This window comes from Xenopus laevis, chromosome 7L, assembly GCF_017654675.1.
Source record: "Xenopus laevis strain J_2021 chromosome 7L, Xenopus_laevis_v10.1, whole genome shotgun sequence".
In the NCBI taxonomy this organism is placed as follows: Eukaryota; Metazoa; Chordata; class Amphibia; order Anura; family Pipidae; genus Xenopus; species Xenopus laevis.
The window spans coordinates 90,642,935-90,660,561 of NC_054383.1; the positions used below are offsets into that span (position 1 = coordinate 90,642,935).

At 39.4% G+C, this 17,627-nt stretch overlaps 1 protein-coding gene across 8 annotated transcripts in view; it reads right to left on the minus strand.

Annotated features, from left to right (window-relative positions):
* Positions 1 to 17,627, minus strand: part of LOC108696525 (agrin) — a 291,780-nt gene that overhangs the window by 172,806 nt on the left and 101,347 nt on the right. For 7 of the 8 annotated variants that reach the window (XM_041569323.1, XM_041569326.1, XM_041569324.1 and 4 more), the window contains one exon: positions 5,330 to 5,374. In XM_041569323.1, coding sequence (XP_041425257.1) covers positions 5,330 to 5,374 — 45 coding nt within the window. Of the gene's footprint in view, positions 1 to 5,329; positions 5,375 to 9,495; positions 11,327 to 17,627 lie in introns of those variants that run through there. The other variant, XM_041569330.1, reaches the window with a different exon arrangement.

The following is a 17,627-nucleotide window of genomic DNA, read 5'->3' on the forward strand; positions in this document are numbered from 1 at the left end:
CATTGTTTTATTGTAGAATCCCACGTTAATACCTTATAACAATACAATGACTGCTTAAAGGGGTGGTTCACCTTTAACTTCATTTTTATTATGTTATGAAATAGCTAATGCTAAGCAACTTTTCAATTAGCCTTCTTTTGTTTTCTTTTTATAGTTTTTGAAATATTTTCCTTCTTTTTCTGCGCCATCCATTCTTTTATTTTAAAAGGGTGGCAAGTTCCTGCTAATGAAAAGCAGTTCCATTCTGGGGCTTATACTGCCAGTACCATACTGGGTAGCGTTCGTTGGCTAGAACATAAATTGCTTTGAACTTTGGTCAAAAAGCTCTATCTTGTCTCATCTGGCCAAGGACTTCAAACTCCCACACATGGTTCTTTTTGAGTAATGGTTTTTTTTCCACCATCCGTTAGGCTAGAATTCTTGATATGCTGACTGTCAAAGCTACTAAAGTCTATTATTTCTTCAAAGAGATTGCTGATCTTTCCATGGCTTCTCTCACAAATCCCCTCCTTGTTTTCTCAGACAGTTTTTAGGAAGAACATTTAGTTGGTTACCTGATTATTGAACTCAGAGGTACATTTAGGGGCAGATTTATCAAGGGTCGGATTTCGAAGTGGAAAATACTTTGAAATTCGACCATCGAATAGAATCCTCCGACATTCGCATTCGAAGTCGGAGGATTTTATTCATCGTACTTCGAATCTCCCGATTCGAACGAGTTTATCATACGATCATACGATTTTCCTTCGAATATAAAAAACTTAGAAAATTGCTCTGGAAGGTCCACATAGGCTAACATAGCAATTTGGCAGGTTTAAGTTGGTGAAGTATTGAAGTCTAAGTTTTTTTAAAGAGAAAGTACTTTGATTATCGAATGGTGGAATAGTCGAACGATTTTTACTTTGAATCGAAGTCAAGTAAATTCGAAGTCGTAGTATCCTATTCGATGGTCGAAGTATTCAAAAAATTACTTTTTGTACTTCGAAAATTCACTCGAACCTTAGTAAATCTGCCCCTTAAACACCTGGGTATTCTTTTGTACCATTCTGCCAATTTATATATTTGTACCATTCTGCCAATTTATACATTTGTACAGCCACGGGATCCGTTATCCGACAGCCTTTTAGAGTTCTAATAAGGAATTTACCCATGTCCCTTAATGAAAAAAAACCACTAGGATTTCAGCCACATCCTGAATACAATTCTGGTTTCCGTGCATCCCTACATAAATATACAACTTTTCATCTATTTCTTTCTATGTTTAGTAAACATGATAAGGTTATCACTATGTACTTTTCTATTATATTCTACTCCATAAAACCCATGAAAATATATGTCTCCTAATAAGCTTAAATGAGATTTGATACAATAATAAGGTCCCATTATAACCCAAAAAATGCTAAAATCCAAATCTATCTCAAGGGAGCATCCTAGCACACCAGCAAAGTAAAGTCAGCGACAGTCACTAGGGAGCGTCTACAAACAAGCGCACAGAACATAGCCTATCGGCACAGTGTGAGGCATACTATCCTATTCTGTGGGGATGAACATCAGTTACAGTAAGTTTGTCTCACATATAATTGGCAGAATCCAGCAATATCAGCACACCCAAGGGCCTCGGGCTATTCATGCTGACAGAACAGAACAGTGATTAAGCGATAGCAATCTGGAGAAATATGATTTTATTATATCTCTTTCACACTCATCAAAAGCATCATGGTAGGATAATTTCTAATGAGAGAAGTACAGGACTTCAATATTTAATGGGTTCCCCATATGGCAACTTCGCAGATTGCTGTTTGTCTTGATTCTGGAAACTCAGTACACACCAATGACGTGTCATATAAAGCTAGGGTTGCCACCTTTTCTGGAAAAAAATACCGCCTTCCTGTATATTTTTTTTTTTTCCCTATTAATAACATTGGGATCAGCCATCATTTTTACCGGCCAGGTGGCAAGCCTATATAAAGCACCTGTGGTTTTAAGGGTCTCATATTCTGAGCTATGCCTCAGTTTGAACTCAGATTCATTTTATTTAAATAGACATTAAACATGACTGTAAAATCATAACATATTTTCACCAACAGGTGTGAAGACCATGCATAACAATTCCCTGTCACATTTGTATTTCATACACTATGATGCTAGAGTACTAAGTGGTGCTAACCTGCTGCCCCTAGCACAGCATACACATAGCAATTTTGCCTACTGATGGTACAGTACAAAGTGGCTTCTGCAGCATGTACCAGTATGGTGCCATTCAGACTGGGGACCTATCATCCTAAGAAATAATTCCAAATTTATTTTTTATCATGTTAATTGAGTAAAATAAAGCTTACTTACACTACATTTATTATTTAGATGTTGTTTCCTTCAGTCTTGGAATTACACAATCAAAGCACGCAGGCAGAAGCCATTTTTTGGACACTGTTATTAAGACAAGTTGTGTATCACCCCAAAATCTTGTGTTTGCACCCCAAATGGGGGACCTAATGCCCATACACATTGCCCTACACAATTATAGAGTGTGAGGAGGGATGTGACGAGAGCAGTGACATGCAGGAAATGCTGAATGGAAAGTGAAAGCAATTGACTGCCCCACCTCTATGCCTCAGGTATAGAGGCGGGGCAATTAAAATTTGATTGACAGCTCAGATATTTAAACACCTTTATAACAGGTATGGATGCTTTAATGAAAAAAACTATTTGGGTACCATGTTTAATTTGCAAACTACTTTTGTTATACAGCTTTTTATGTGTAGGTGACAGGTCCACTTTAAGTCTACCTTGAGCTGACTGGAAGTACAGGGCGCCAAATGTGCCTTACACTGAGAGTGCAAGTAAAGAGCATGCCATGGGCTTCCGACATGCTCCTTACATGGTAGATGCAAGTTGCACCTGTCAGCATGCCATGCAATGTCAAGTGCAAATATCTGCACCCTAATGGAGGCACAAAGATTTGCACTTGATAGCAGTTAGCCTTAACAATAAATAACAAAGTGCACTGTAGGCATATGACATGGGCCTTGCGACTATTTTTTTATTTTTGCAAAGTCCATCCAAAGTGGTAGAAATGTATTAATGAAATGTTTTTCTCAATGAAGTATATAAGCAACTGAAGTATGTGCTTTTACATAAGGTGGACAAAAAAATATTTAAAAATATATTTTTTTGCTTTTTTAGTATTCCAAATGTATTGGTATAACCAGACCACCTATCAAGTACAGGTATGGGACCTGTTATCCAGAATGTTCCAGACCTGGGCTTTTCCAGATAAAAAAATCTTTCCACAATTTGTATCTTCATCCCTTTTGCACCTTCTTTTGGTGCTCCCGGAAACCTTTAAACATGTGTTTCTGAGGAGGGCCAATCTCTTACATCTGCAGGTCTTTAAACAACCATCAAATTTTTTTGAGCATAACCCTGCATACAGTAGGCTACTAAACTAATAAAAAATCATGTACCAAAAACATGGAGAAGTAATGACCATAATCTTTAAATGTCCAGTAACTTCTAGTAGCTGCTTATAAGCACCAATTTTTCTCTTAAATTTGAGAAGCCAAATTCAAAACAATGTACTGCGTATACAGTATGGTCTTAATTATTGATATAAACACCCATACAAACAGTCATCTAGCAATATGAACTAATGTAATGAGACACAAAGGCAATGACAGATACGGTTAGGTGGATCTGAACAGACTACTAAAGACAGTGTTTTGGGGGAGTGAGAAATAAAAGCTAATCTTAGCAAGTGGAGGAAGGGAGAGTGAAGAGAGATGAAAGGGAAATACATGAAATAAAACAGGGTGACAGGGCAAGGGCCCATTTTTAAGTAGAAATCAGAAGCTGCATCAGGAGACACTGGGTCACAGAGAATTTAATGCAGCTTTTGAAATAACTGTAGTGTAATAAAAGATAAATTAGTTCCAATTATCTGGGGTCATGAGGAAACAGTAGCTGCTATTACCAATAATGCATGGTAAAGGAAGAAGCAAGCGAGAGGTGTTCTGTGCCATTAGTGCTACAGCTTGGCCACTTTATATTTCCAAACAAAGCAGAGGGATACAATAGATCTTGGAAAGTGCTCTCCTATTATATATAGGTCTTGTAGGTCTGGTCCAGTTGTTATGTTTTATCAAGGTTAGCACAGATCAGGGACATACAAACTGTGGCCCTCTAACTGTAATTCAAAAATAGCTGGATGGTTGGATCTTGGACTTCCCTAGCACAGATATTACCCCCAATAATGATGAGCAAATCTGTCCCGTTTTGCTTAGATGAAAAATTTGCAAAAAAATCTCTAAATTTCGCGAAATGCATTATGCGTTTTTTCTTATGGTGACTATTTTGTACTAATGAATTAAAGTCAATGAGTGTTTTTTCTTATGGTGACTTTTTGTCCAGATGCATTAAATTCAATGGATGTTTTTTTCTTATGGTGACTTTTTTCTCTAAATGCATTAAAGTCGTTTTGCAAAAAAATTTGCACATTGCGAAATTCGGAATTTCGATGCAAATTCATGGCTGGCGAATAAATTTGCTCATCACTACCCCCAATCTTTCTTTTCCTATTAAGGGAACAAATGACCTAACAAGACTTCACTGTCCAAGCTAAAACAATATACTGTAATTTAACCTTAAAAATTAGCCCAGCCTTCTCCTCCCATTAATGGAGCAAATAACCTCAGAACTATGTACTGTTGTGCTGTACATATTTGTTTTTTTCAGTACAAATGAGCTTGCACCATTGCTAGTGCATCTGAGGGGCCAAGAGCAGCTTTATGGGTTAAATCTGCCTATTTCAACTATTCTTATAATCTGATCTTTTGCCATAATGGATTCCACACATGTACAGCTAAAAGCAACACATGTTATAAATGACATTAGTTTCTACCAAGTTATTACTGCTGTGCATAAAACTAACGTGTGAAAATATAAATATACTGGGAATATACTAATTAAGTGGAGCAGGAATGCCAACCACTAAAGTTAATAGAAGTGATCTGCTGAATGGAAGAATAATCATCAGCCAGAGTGCATGTCTTACATGACATCTATCAGTCAAAAGTGCTTACTTGAAATCCCAATTTACTTAAATATCCACTTTTGCTAATTGTTTATTGCAATACAATAGATGCCTGACACCCTTTATCAATCATTGTGCATCTGGTAGGGCCTACACCAAGGTCATTTAATGGAATTGCATTAGTGTGAAGCATTGATCTACTTAAGGAAATGCATGATTATATTATAGAGTTTGATGGTAACCATATTAGCAGTGATTGCACCAATCATTTTCCCAATAACTCCCATTTTGTGTACTCACCATCCTGTAGAGTTGGCTGAGCATTAGTGACATGACCAGGCTTATCTGAAAAGAAAAGAGAAAGATGCATCAGTATAGTAAACATGGGGTGCAAACATGTCCATTTTAATAGATTATGACACAACCTCAATCTGTTATCATCCACCAGTACATTTTGAAACGATCTCACAGATGTGGGCTTGCAAACTAAGTTCCTCTACAGCAGTGGTGCCTAAAAGGTAGATCGGGATCTACCAGTAGACCTTTAGCGGGTGATCAGTAGATTTCAAGACACTGTCAACCAACAGCTTGACTAAATCACCCTCCTATTTTATGCTTTTCATTCAGATATGTATTATGTTAAGGTTACCTAAGAAATATTGTTTGTTAAATATAGTAATTTACATGTTCCCATAAATCAATATTTAAGTAATATTTTCCAGGGAACAGAATGCTAATGTTTTTATGGATGTAGATCATAATGGGACAAGATCACTAAAAGTAGACCATGCATTAGTAAAGTATGGGCACTCCTGCTCTACAGGGAACGTGGACATCTTTTTTTTCTCTTTACCTCACTGGTCAGATGGTTATATTCTGCTGTGTGATGGGGAACACATTCCATTTTGGCATATTTGGAGGTAGCGCGTATAATACAATAAACACAACTGCAATTTGAAAGCTAGATTAGGGAAGCCAAACCTGGACCCCTAGCAGCAAAGTTAGGTATTCAAGCTCCTAAATTCCTAAATTTGCTTGTTCCTCCAGGTGCCACTCTGCGACCGCAAACATCAAAGGTAACTATAAGCAAACATTACTAGTACAGGTATGGGACCTGTTATGCAGAATGCTTGGGATCTGAGGTTTTCTGGATAAAGCTTCCTTCTGTAATTTGGATCTTCATACCTTATGGGTAAGGGCACACTGGGCGATTCGGGGAGATTTAGTCGCCTGGCGGCGACCAATCTCCCCGAACGCCTTCCCTCTGTCTTACGCCGGCTAAAATGAAAAATCTCCTGCGCTAAAGCACACGCTGCTCTTCGTTTTCCGAAGTTGCCCGAAGAGGAAACTGGTTGCCGCAAAGACGGGGCGAGTCGCCCAGTGTGCCCCTACCCTAAATCTACTAGAAAATTTAAACATTGAATAAACCCAATAGGCTGGCTTTGCTTCCAATAAGGATTAATTACATCTTAGTTTGGATCAAGTACAAGGTACTGTTTTATTATTACAGAGAAAAAGGAAATTATTTTTAAAAATTTGGATTATTTGGATAATATGGAGTCTATGGGAGCTGGGCTTTCCGTAATTCAAAACTTTCTGGATAACGGGTTTCCGGATTACGTATCCCATACCTGTATGTGTTTTAAGCCTACATGCTAATGTACCTGTACAGGTATGGAATCTATTATCCAGAAAGTCATTAAACCCTGAAATATGGGTATAAGAGCAAGAGCATCCGATGTAACACATACATGCACTAGATCTCATATTTGTTTATACAGTTTAAGAAAAAGAGAAAAGGGGGCTGGAAGCGACGTAAAACAGACGCAGCAGATTGCTAGGCAATCTCACAGGTGAAAGCATCCACAAGAATAAAGAACTGTTAAAAGCCCACCCTGTGCTAAGAAGCACAGAATTAAGGGTATCCAGTTGCTCTTTCAAACACAGAAGCTGCAACCTGAGGACAATACGGCTGATTAGAATGTATATCCCATATTAGAGAAATGAAACCAGTTCAGCAGAAAAATAAAATTACTTGTGTGCCGTTTACTGAATACACTGCTGAGCCAATGCAAGCGCGAGTAGGCTAAAAACCTGTGTTTAGTATGTTAAGCAGCAACCATGGCCTGCCCACTGTTTGGGTTTTCATTAAACCCTTTGTATATGGTAAATCAGCTATGCACTGCCCCACTGGGACAAAAATGGAAACATCACGATGGACTGCTGGTTTAATCAGTTTTACTTGGACATACCCTGTGCAAATCAGTGCAGAGGGATATTTGCATATTATGAGTATTTGTATGCATACTAGCCTGCATATATTATCAAGTCATAAAAGGATATGTAAAATCTTTAATCAGAAGAGCAAAGAGAAGGAGGAGGACTTTATTCTGGCTGCATGCCCATGCCGGTATCTTAAAATCAGTTTGATATATAGGGAAGAGAGCAACAGGAATATGCAAGCTAAACGTCACATTACATCAAACACAATGAGCCAACAAGATGGGTGGATTATTAGTGCAGATTTGCAATATATTATCCAGAATGTTGGGGACCTGGGGTTTTCTTGCTAAGGGGTATTTCTGTGATGTGCGGCACCATTACTTAAGGCTAAAACATTTACATTTTTAAAAAAAATGATTGATGTGCCATCAAGATGAATTTGTGGCAGTTTAGCTGTTTTTTGATGTTTTCTAGATAATAGATCTCATACATGAATATCTTAAACCAGAGTTCAACTAATAGTTCCTATCCAGATTGAGCCCTTTTTTGGCCGAAAGGATGCCAAGGGTATACTCATTAACTGTCACACTTTGAGAAAAAGATTCAAACTGGCTCAACAAGTCAGATAGTGGGCAATACAATGGGTAGTCCCGACTCAAAGCACAGGACACAGCAATTGTATCTCAGTGGAATATGATGGCACAGCCCAGTGATACAGGATCAGCTTTAGGTGGATTTGAGAGATCTCTATTATAGTAATATGGACATAAGAGGTACAATTTTTAATGAATTAATATAACAAGTGCAGATGCTAAACAAAGTGAGAATATAAATTAATTAAAATGCAGAGCTAATGCAGAAATTTTGAATTTTTTATCAGGCTTGTGACCCTGCAGGTTAATGGTAAAATTAAGTTTTGCCCCTACAGCTATAAGCTTATATTTTGCTGCTTAAGTGGTTATAACTTCTTTTATACTCTAAATTTCACAACTGCCTGATAACAGAAGTCGACTTGCATTAGAAAATCCTTAATATTACCTCTTTACTTTTAAATCTCTCACACACTCTTACATCAAAGGTAAAGGGGGAAAGGTCCCAAACAGATAAAATATTTCTGTATATTTCCCTTTAACTCTTTCAGGGCTGGTGTGTTTGACACAAAGCAGTGTTACACATTCTATGCAGATGCACAGCACAGCGCCTTAGGGATCTTTTTGGCAGTAACGTTAACTGGATAGAAATCAAATTCAAATGTCTAATTGACATGCTATCCAAAACAACGTCTGGGACCCCAGAAATGTCTGTTTCCACAGCCAATATAAAAAAAGGAAACTTGCTTATCTTCACAGATAGTAAAGCAGAGATGTTATATTTGTGCCGTGCCAACTCTTGTGAACTACAATTCCCAGTAGCCTCAGAAAGCTGCAGTTGGCCTGTTGAGGGGGTTGGTGGTTAGTTCCCCAGGTGAAAGTAGGTGTTCCGATAAACTCAAAGTGCTTTGTGACTAACATCCATGCCTAGTGTCAGTAATGATGTGGGCACTTGGCATTTATGTAGTCATAAGGATTTGGGCCTATTGTACATACCATGGATTTCAATAACCAGCACTTCAACTGATGCATGGGCAAATAAACATAAAGAACAACAGGCCTGTTTTATTACAACTAGCAGCTTTTTGGCTGTTGTTGAACTACAACTCCCCTAATCCCCTTATAGCGATGGGCTGCTAGTGAGATTCTGGAAGTTGTATTTCAATAACAGCTTTAGGGCCACAAGTGGGTCAGACCTTACATAGAGCACAAATGGAAGTGACACTATGGCTCTCAATTACATAGGCGATATGGACCCATTAATATCCTTTATAATGAGGCCTTGTAAATTCGTCTTACTTACAGACGAAGGTCTTTCTCAGTTCTGAGAAGGCAAATGAGAATTGGATTGATCGAATTCCTTGAACATCTCATGACATTCGAGGTCAGGCAAAACTAGGTCAGTAAACCAAAGGGGGAAATAAATCCCTTACAAGCTAAAATCCTCTCAACCAGAAATATTCGGTTTTTACTGAGAAATAAAGAAGCACCCACGTCCTTTCATACATACATATTCAGGAGGAACATGCAACAACGCTATGAATGAACAGTGTTTCCTCTTAACCTATTGTACTGTCCACATTCACTCCCACAGTCACATCAATTACACAACAAGGGGCAGAATGAAGGAGCGCTGGCACTGGCCACACCTACAGTTATTCAGGAACAGAAGAACGGCAAATCCAAGCGTGGAGGTGGCAAGCAGGATCAGGCATATGTTGCAAGGGATCATGAAGTAACGCACAACCAGCGAGACTTTATGCTGATAGATCCGGTCCCTCTCCAAAACTGGAGCAGGGTAGTGGCAGCCAGTCATGGCAAAAAGCTCTTTGGGGAGTGTCAGCCTAAGGTCTACGCTACGGTGCCACTCTTATCCAGCTTTAAACCACATCCCAACAATCAAATCTTTTCCACTTGTGACAAAATAAACACATGTAAATATCCTCAATGGTTTCAGCTCAAAAAAACTTCTCCCACTTATGACACCATTGTACTCCAATGACTGAGGTCAAAATAAGGAAAGGCCACCAGAGATCAAGAGGATTGTCGGTTCTCCTGCTGCTCGCCAAGTGCAGGTTGTAAATGCTTAGCAATCAAGCTGGCTTTTCTAAAGTTCATACGGCCCATCCCAAAAGGCCAATGGAATATATTTGTGCAGATCCACAGGCAGCTACATCCTAGGAAAAGACTATTTGAGTCATCCAGAACATATTTCTAAAAAAAAAATGCAGATGCAAAATTGTATCCAAAACAGCGAGAAAGCTTCAAATGCTAATGGAATTTATTTTGTAACAAAAAAATCTGCATTGCTAAATCTCACAGCACCAAATGTAAAAATCCATTCCCAGCAGAGAAGTGATATAATAAAAAGATGTTAGATGAGAGAAGTGATATTTCTTTTCTCCTTCGGAATCTTAGCACAGTAGCACACGGGCTACTACTTCTCCATTCTCACACAAGCATGCCCCCATTAAAAGCTTAAAAGTCCCTTTCCTTTTTTAGTGGGAAAGTTCCTTGTCAAGACTACTTCTGCTTCTTCTTTCTGAATGACTCCCAGGCAGTTCTTTTTCAGCAATACACAAGTAGCATCCCTTTTCCAAAGACACACACTTCTACTTTTCTTGTACTCCTGCGTTCCTGCTCCCTCTCATTACATAGGCAGAGATGCCCATCCCTTCTCTCCAAATCACCACAGCACACACAGTTTGATCACCGCGTTCTTCAGTGGTCTTCTCAAGCGACTTAACAACCACCTATCAGTTCAGCCTTTGGGTTTGGGGGAAAAGAGAATTCAGGCTCCTGGGGCTCATCAAATGCTGATCCTTGCAGGAAAAAGATCACCCATTCATCAGACAGGCAGGCATTGACAATAAAGAGAAGAAAGGGCGAGGGGCAAAGTGGTGTGGGGGGAGGGATGTTAGAGTCACATTCAGGGGCTTGTCAGAGGGACCGGCGAGCTCAGGATAAGCTGTGCATACGCAGGCAAGATTCTGTGTAGGTAATCGGGGTCTCACCTGCAGCGATTCTCCTTAATACTCTGTGTCTGGACACAGAACCCCTACCGTTCTATTCTTTTTACTCCTCAGAGAATTCACTTGCCCCTTCCCAAAAGCCTTCCAGGACAAGGAGCTCGTAAAGACTTTGTACCCCCTTGCGGATATACAGGAAACCGTCAGTCGTCAGTTTGTCCAAGCCTTTCACAGGCTCCTAGCAAAGTGAACAGATTCGGTAAGGCAGCTGGATTTCTGCAGGCTGACAGGTCCCCTCCTTTCTCCCTCCAGCAGTGAGCATGTTAGGGGAGTCCTGTATGGTTCTGTGGGCTTTCCTTTACCCTTTATTTGTCAGAGCTCTCTCTCCGCTCAGGAAAGAAGATGTGGTGGTGGAGGGAGAGTGTGTCAGAGAGAAAGAAAGATAGAAAGTGCTTGACAGGCTGCTCTAAACAAAAGAATAAATGCTTTGGGGAATTCTCTTCACAGCCTCCTCAGGGTCCTCGCATGTGCACACAAAAGCAAAGGAGGGGAGGGGGCTAAGCAGCTATGTGACAGGGGGCGGGGGGCCACTGCCTCAACAACCCTCTCACACAACGTGCTTCAGCCACATACACATCCCAGTCTGTGCCGTGCAAATCCAGCAAGCCCCGAGGACTGCCATGTGCACTGAACTCACTGGTCGACTCACTTTCTCACATTCCCAGCCGAATATAAAAGTGCAGCTTTCCACTAGCTGTCTATCTATCAAATCACTGAGCTAGGCTTCCCCTTCAATGCCTGAAGAACAACTCATTACCAAGTGACAAGCTTCTATTCAGCAGAAGTATGAATGGAGCCTCCGCAATCAGCAGAGCATGGTGTGGACATGCTCCACAGGCATACCGAGAAAAAGCAATATGCCTACATTTACCCATAATACCTGCATTTTCATTCCTCAAGGCTTGCCCTCACACCCCACTCTTATACATTATATCATCCCATGCAATTCTGTAATTGACCTGCTACCAACTCCATTACCTTATAGTCCAGAGGGAAAATCATATATAACCCTACAGGAGGTATAACACCTAGCTTTATTTCCAAACCAATGCTCCAGTGTGTGTGGGGGAGGCATGATGCATTCAGGCATTGCAAGTGTTACTATTTAAACAAAAGAAAAGTAAAAATATTGCAAAAGGCAATATTTCAATGAAAAATACACAATAAGGAATACAGTGTCATCTGCTACATATAACAATAGTATTCTCTGCACTAGGGAATTCACAGATGCAAGTTTAGTGCAGTAATCAATAACAACCTATAAGGCTCTTGCTTTAATTAAACTAACTGCTGTACACTGATCAGAGCTAATTACTGATTGGTTGCTATTGGTTACAGCACTGATACAATTTGCACCTATGTTAGCAGAATCCTCAACAGCCCCCCCCCCCTGCTTTTGCTGGTCACATCCATAGGTTTTCCACACAACCTTTCATTCCAGTTGAATGCCATATTTATCTGTGTCAATTTAGTTGATTAGGTTGGCCATAGATGCAAAGATCCGATCGGACTTCCCCATCTTCCGACCTGCCACTAACCATTCAGATCAAAGTCTTACCAGTCAGATCAAATAAAGTAGTTAAAAAACAGATCAGCTGATGTTCTGCCCATCGTACGATATCTATGGCTGACAAAGCTAGTGACAGTCTCCCTCTGAAAATCGTACGATCGGCAATACATGCAGAGATATTATCGGCAGCCGACAGAAATCTTTTAACCTGTCCGATCGACCAAACGACTGATCTCTGCCGGACGAATCCTCGATTCGTACGATCGGATCTTTGCGTCTATGGCCAGCTTTAGTCTTTGGTTCAGCCATACTGTATCAGTAAGTCAATTTAGGGTCAAATTAATCAGCACCCTGCCATATCCAACAATTCAGTTAAATGTAACCATCTGCATACAGAGTTATATGGCATCAATATCTGGCCTGTTGTTCTATGTTAATAGTGTATATAGTTCATGTGTGGCTGGTATTAATGGTCTAATATTCACCTTTCCTGCCCTACAAACCAACAACTGTTCCATAAAATAACAGCACCAGTTATTGGCACATTGCTTGTTTCCCAAAATTTTGTTTGATGCAATGTGGGAATGATTGTGGGTTTAGTGCCTTTCACCGCTGTTAAAATGGGCACAGATCAGTGGGAAAGCCCCTTAAGGAGGTGCAGCCTGAATTTTTATCTATATATTGCAGTTATTTATTTAGCATATTACCATTTGCAGGCATATTGCTTTTTTTTCTTGTCAAGATGCACAGGGCTTTTGTGCGTAACAGAAATCTCCACCTGTTTGGGACAGATGGGGGTAGCAAGTCAAACAGGATAATTTATTGCTCCCCTTGTGCACACATTATGTAACAAGCTGTGCCACCCCATGCAAGCAGAGAGGAATGAGTACCAAGATGAGATGCTCCTTAATGCCACCAAGTTCATTTCACAAGAAGAGGAGACTCTTCTTCCTTGAAATGACTTCCACACTTCCCTTAATTATTATTTACCAACACTTTGCTTTATGTAAACAATAAAAAATGCAATACACATGGAAAAGCAATCTCATTATAAGCAGCCCTGCTGCCAATACAATGGGTGTAGATTGTAGAGGAAATCAGCTTTACTGTGCTTTTCATTACAACAGGCTGCTTCTAATGTGTCTAAGTCAGGCCCAAAGTGCTGCACTAACAGTAAGCATTGAATGGGTTAAAGATATTCTGTTTTTTAAAGCAGCTTTGCACTCAGGAACAAATCCCATAGACTGGAGTCACACAGGAGCTGCTGATCAGTTGTCAGACAGTAATAACTTGTGCCAGAATTGATAGATAAGGGAAAAGAGGTGTGAGTGAAATTTTGGTGCCTGGGAGAGTTTGTGCTTGATAGCTGAAGTTCTTTATCAAAATACAGGACATGTCTGGTGTGAGAAGTAACACTAGCTTTTTAACACCTAGTAATCCCTGAGTGCAGAGACGGCACAGAACCCTGGGTACAGGTCATGCCAAACATATATGTTCAGTGGAGTAACTAGATGTTACTGGGCCCCACAGCAAATTAATTTTAGGGCCCCAACATATCTAGAGATTGTCCTTTTTTACCAATATATGTGGAAATAGCTCATTATGTGGGCTTCATGAGGCCCCCTATACCTCCTGGGCCCCCTGCAGCCGCAGGGTCTGATTCTTCTACAGTTATGCCCCTGCATATGTTCAGCTCTTCTAGAGACACACGTATTTACATTAATGCTCAGTGTGTCAAAATTCAGTGCTTACATTGTTGACAGGTTCTACTCTATGGCTAAAACTTGAAGATATGAGTCTTACAGTCTGTGAGTCTGCTGTGGATAATGTACTACAACTTAAGCTAGCCATACATTTAAAGATCCACTAGTTTGGCAAGGTCCTCACAGAAGGTCGTCCACAGGCTTTTATCTGACCACCTTTGCAAGCCTCTGGGTAGTAACTGATGAGTAACAAGGATGATGGGCATTGTAAGTCTTGTTAGATAACTCTTTGTTTTTATCATCTGACTTTAAATCCACCATTATCCATTTTATACTGTATCTCGAGGCTGGACTATATCAACATGTGATGTTATTTAAAGAAGTTAGTGAAGCCCTTGTATGCCATAGGTCACAAAATATCTCTTAGACACACAGACATTTTGAGTCCTATCCGATGCAAACAGAGTGCATGACAAATGGATGCCCCCATAAAAGCTTTTGCCTCAGGCATAGCACAGGCAGCAGTATTTTTCGAGGTGCCTCCCCAAGCATGCGCAGAAGGCATAGAGCAAAAAACTCTGCAGCTTGTGCCTATTTCATAAATGACCCCTATGACCTATCTTCCAGTATCCTCATACAGATTTGATGACCTGAGGGCATACGGAATTGAAGCGTGTATGTTTTCATGTTTGCATCTCTTTACTATAACAATGAACTGCCTAACAGACTACCAAGAGTCTAGAAAAGATTCTATATGAAAGAATATATGTCCATTCAGCCGAATGCTGTATGCTTTGTAGAAATTGTGTGTCAAAATTGGACTAATGCAATTACTAATGAAACTGTGGCATTGCTTTATTTCCTTTCTCCTCCAGGACTATACGCATCTGACCAGTATGGAGCCTATTATGTATAGAAGAGTATGCTGGATCCATATAATAAACAGTCATTTAATCATGTCGTGTGTGTCTCTTTAATCTCGTTAAGAAATAGAAACTATTTCTCTCTCTAGAGGCCAAGCTTAAAATAGATCATGGTGATAATTTATAATGTTATGTTAGAAAAACACTGAAAAACTGCAAACATCAGTACATGTACACATATTTATGAATCTGTGTAATTAATTGATGTGTAGCTGAGTGTAAAATCCTGGTGTAAAAAGCAGATGCTACCCTGGAAAAAGCAGCTTAAAAACAGCACTATCGCTTATTAAACAGCAAACTTTTATGCCTCAACGGAGAATGTCCCTTTGACTTTAACGGCCAGGTTTGAGCTGCTGTAAAATAAGTGCAAATCACTTCATTAGTCTGGTGTAAAAAATATGTACCATTGTATAAATTATGACTGTTTATCATGGGTGATTACTGCATCTGAGATGCACCGCACTAATTCACACGTAAGGATGTACTGTTTATGTTACCCTTGTGTGAGTCATTATAGCTTTATAAATATACTCCTTATTTATCATATGGAAGAGAGTGCATCACTGGAACGCAAAGCAATTATTGCTTGATTCTTATAGATACTTCCCCTTTAAAATCACTGTTTTAAGTGTCACGGTACTCAGTGGAGTGTTAGTGGAGGATGGGTGCCGCTGCTGGAGATGCTCAAGCAGTTTGCTGGTTTTCGTAGCTATGGAGATGCCGGTAGTAAGGATTACTCAGAAAGAAGTAAAAAGATTTGCAAGGAAAAAATAGGCAAATTAAGTGACTACAAGAAGAGAAAATCTTAGAAAGCTGATTCTCCCGAAATGCAATCAAGATCACAGCAGAAACCTTTTTAAAATCATGAATTGCTACATCATGAGTGCACTCTAGTGGTGCCGTTACACGCTGCAAGGGCACAACATCTTCTCTACCAAAAACATCCAGTCTGTAGTTCTCCAGTCATTCACCTTTCAATTAATTTGCAATTGGTTTTAATTTTTTTGTGTTTTTTCCGTTATTTAGCATTTTGTTCAGCAGCTCTCCAATTTTCAGCAGCTATCTGGTTGTTAGGCTCATATCTACCTTAGCAACCAGGCAGTGGTTTGAATGAGAGACTAGAATATGAATACTTTTTTTTAGCATGCCCTACATGGATAACAGTCAGGTTGGTGGACCATGTACATCAGAGATACACAACCAGCATTTAGTGTGTGTAGAAAAACCAATTAGATGCTCAAATAAGAATATGGATTGGAAATGTCCTGCATCATAGACAAACAGAAGCTATGTAAGTGATTCATTGTTTCAGCTTATATGGCTCGCCTTCTCACTACAGGTATGGGACCTGTTATGCAGAATGCTTGGGACCTGGGATTTTCTGTATAATGGATCTTTCCATAATTTGGATTTATACCTTTAGTCTACTAGAAAATCATATAAACATTAAATAAACCTAATAGGCTGGTTTTACTTCCTATGTGGATTTATTATATCTTAGTTTGGATCAAGGTACTGTTTAATTATTACAGAGAAAAAGGAAATCATTTTTAAAATTTTGGATTGTTTGGATAAAATATAGTCTATGGCAGATGACCATCCTGAAATTTTCTGGATAACAGGTTTCCGGATAACGATAGGTTTTGGGGGAAATTAGGGGCTGTGTGATGGCTACCCTTGCAACACTGAACACGTCTTTAATATATAGTATACACACATATATATATATATATATATATATATATATATATATATATATACACATACAGTATACACATACCAAGCACAATGCTGCATTTGCAGCAGTTGAAACGGAAAATGAGGAATTTGCTACCAGTACATAAAGCAGGAATGATGTTTTAAATAACTGTATTTACAGAGAATAGGCTGTTTTGACATGACGACTATGAAGATTTCTCATGTAATTTTCATCTAAGGCAAGAGAAGCAACGATTGAGGTAACACACATTGACTCCGCATCTCATGCTTGATCACACACAAATTTAAAAGAATTGATGAGGGTTCTACAAATGTGCAGTTCCACACTGATGAGTGATAAACTGGAGAACTCTACACAGCTACACAGCTACACTTGGCACATTTATGGAAAGAATCCCAGGCTAATTCCCACATCCTTCACTCTATAATGGATGCAGAATTCATCAGCTGTATGCTTTTTATTATATATATGTAACTCATCCATCAGGGATGCATAGAGTCCAGACGTTTTAAGAGGCCCACTTACAAGGTGCATCTTCAAGAAAACACCTACATATGAAAGAAAATGTCAACCCATAGCATCTCAAGCAAATGACTCTAAGTGCCCAATACAAATGAATGCACTGGGGATATTACGGTCATATTACGGTAGCCCCTTGTATACAGTCACTGGGCATGCTCATGCTCCTTATATTATGTGAAATGGGGCATTAGTCTTTTTTTAATATTACAGGGAGCATAAGTCTCATATGGGGACCACAGGCCTGGCTTTGCCACATGTCGCTGCCACAGCTTTAAGCACTCAATGTCCTTCTAACAACACAAAAGATCCAAGAAAGAATCTGTTTCAAACACATTGTGCTATTACATGTTAGTAACAGGATACTGGGTGTCTAATTAG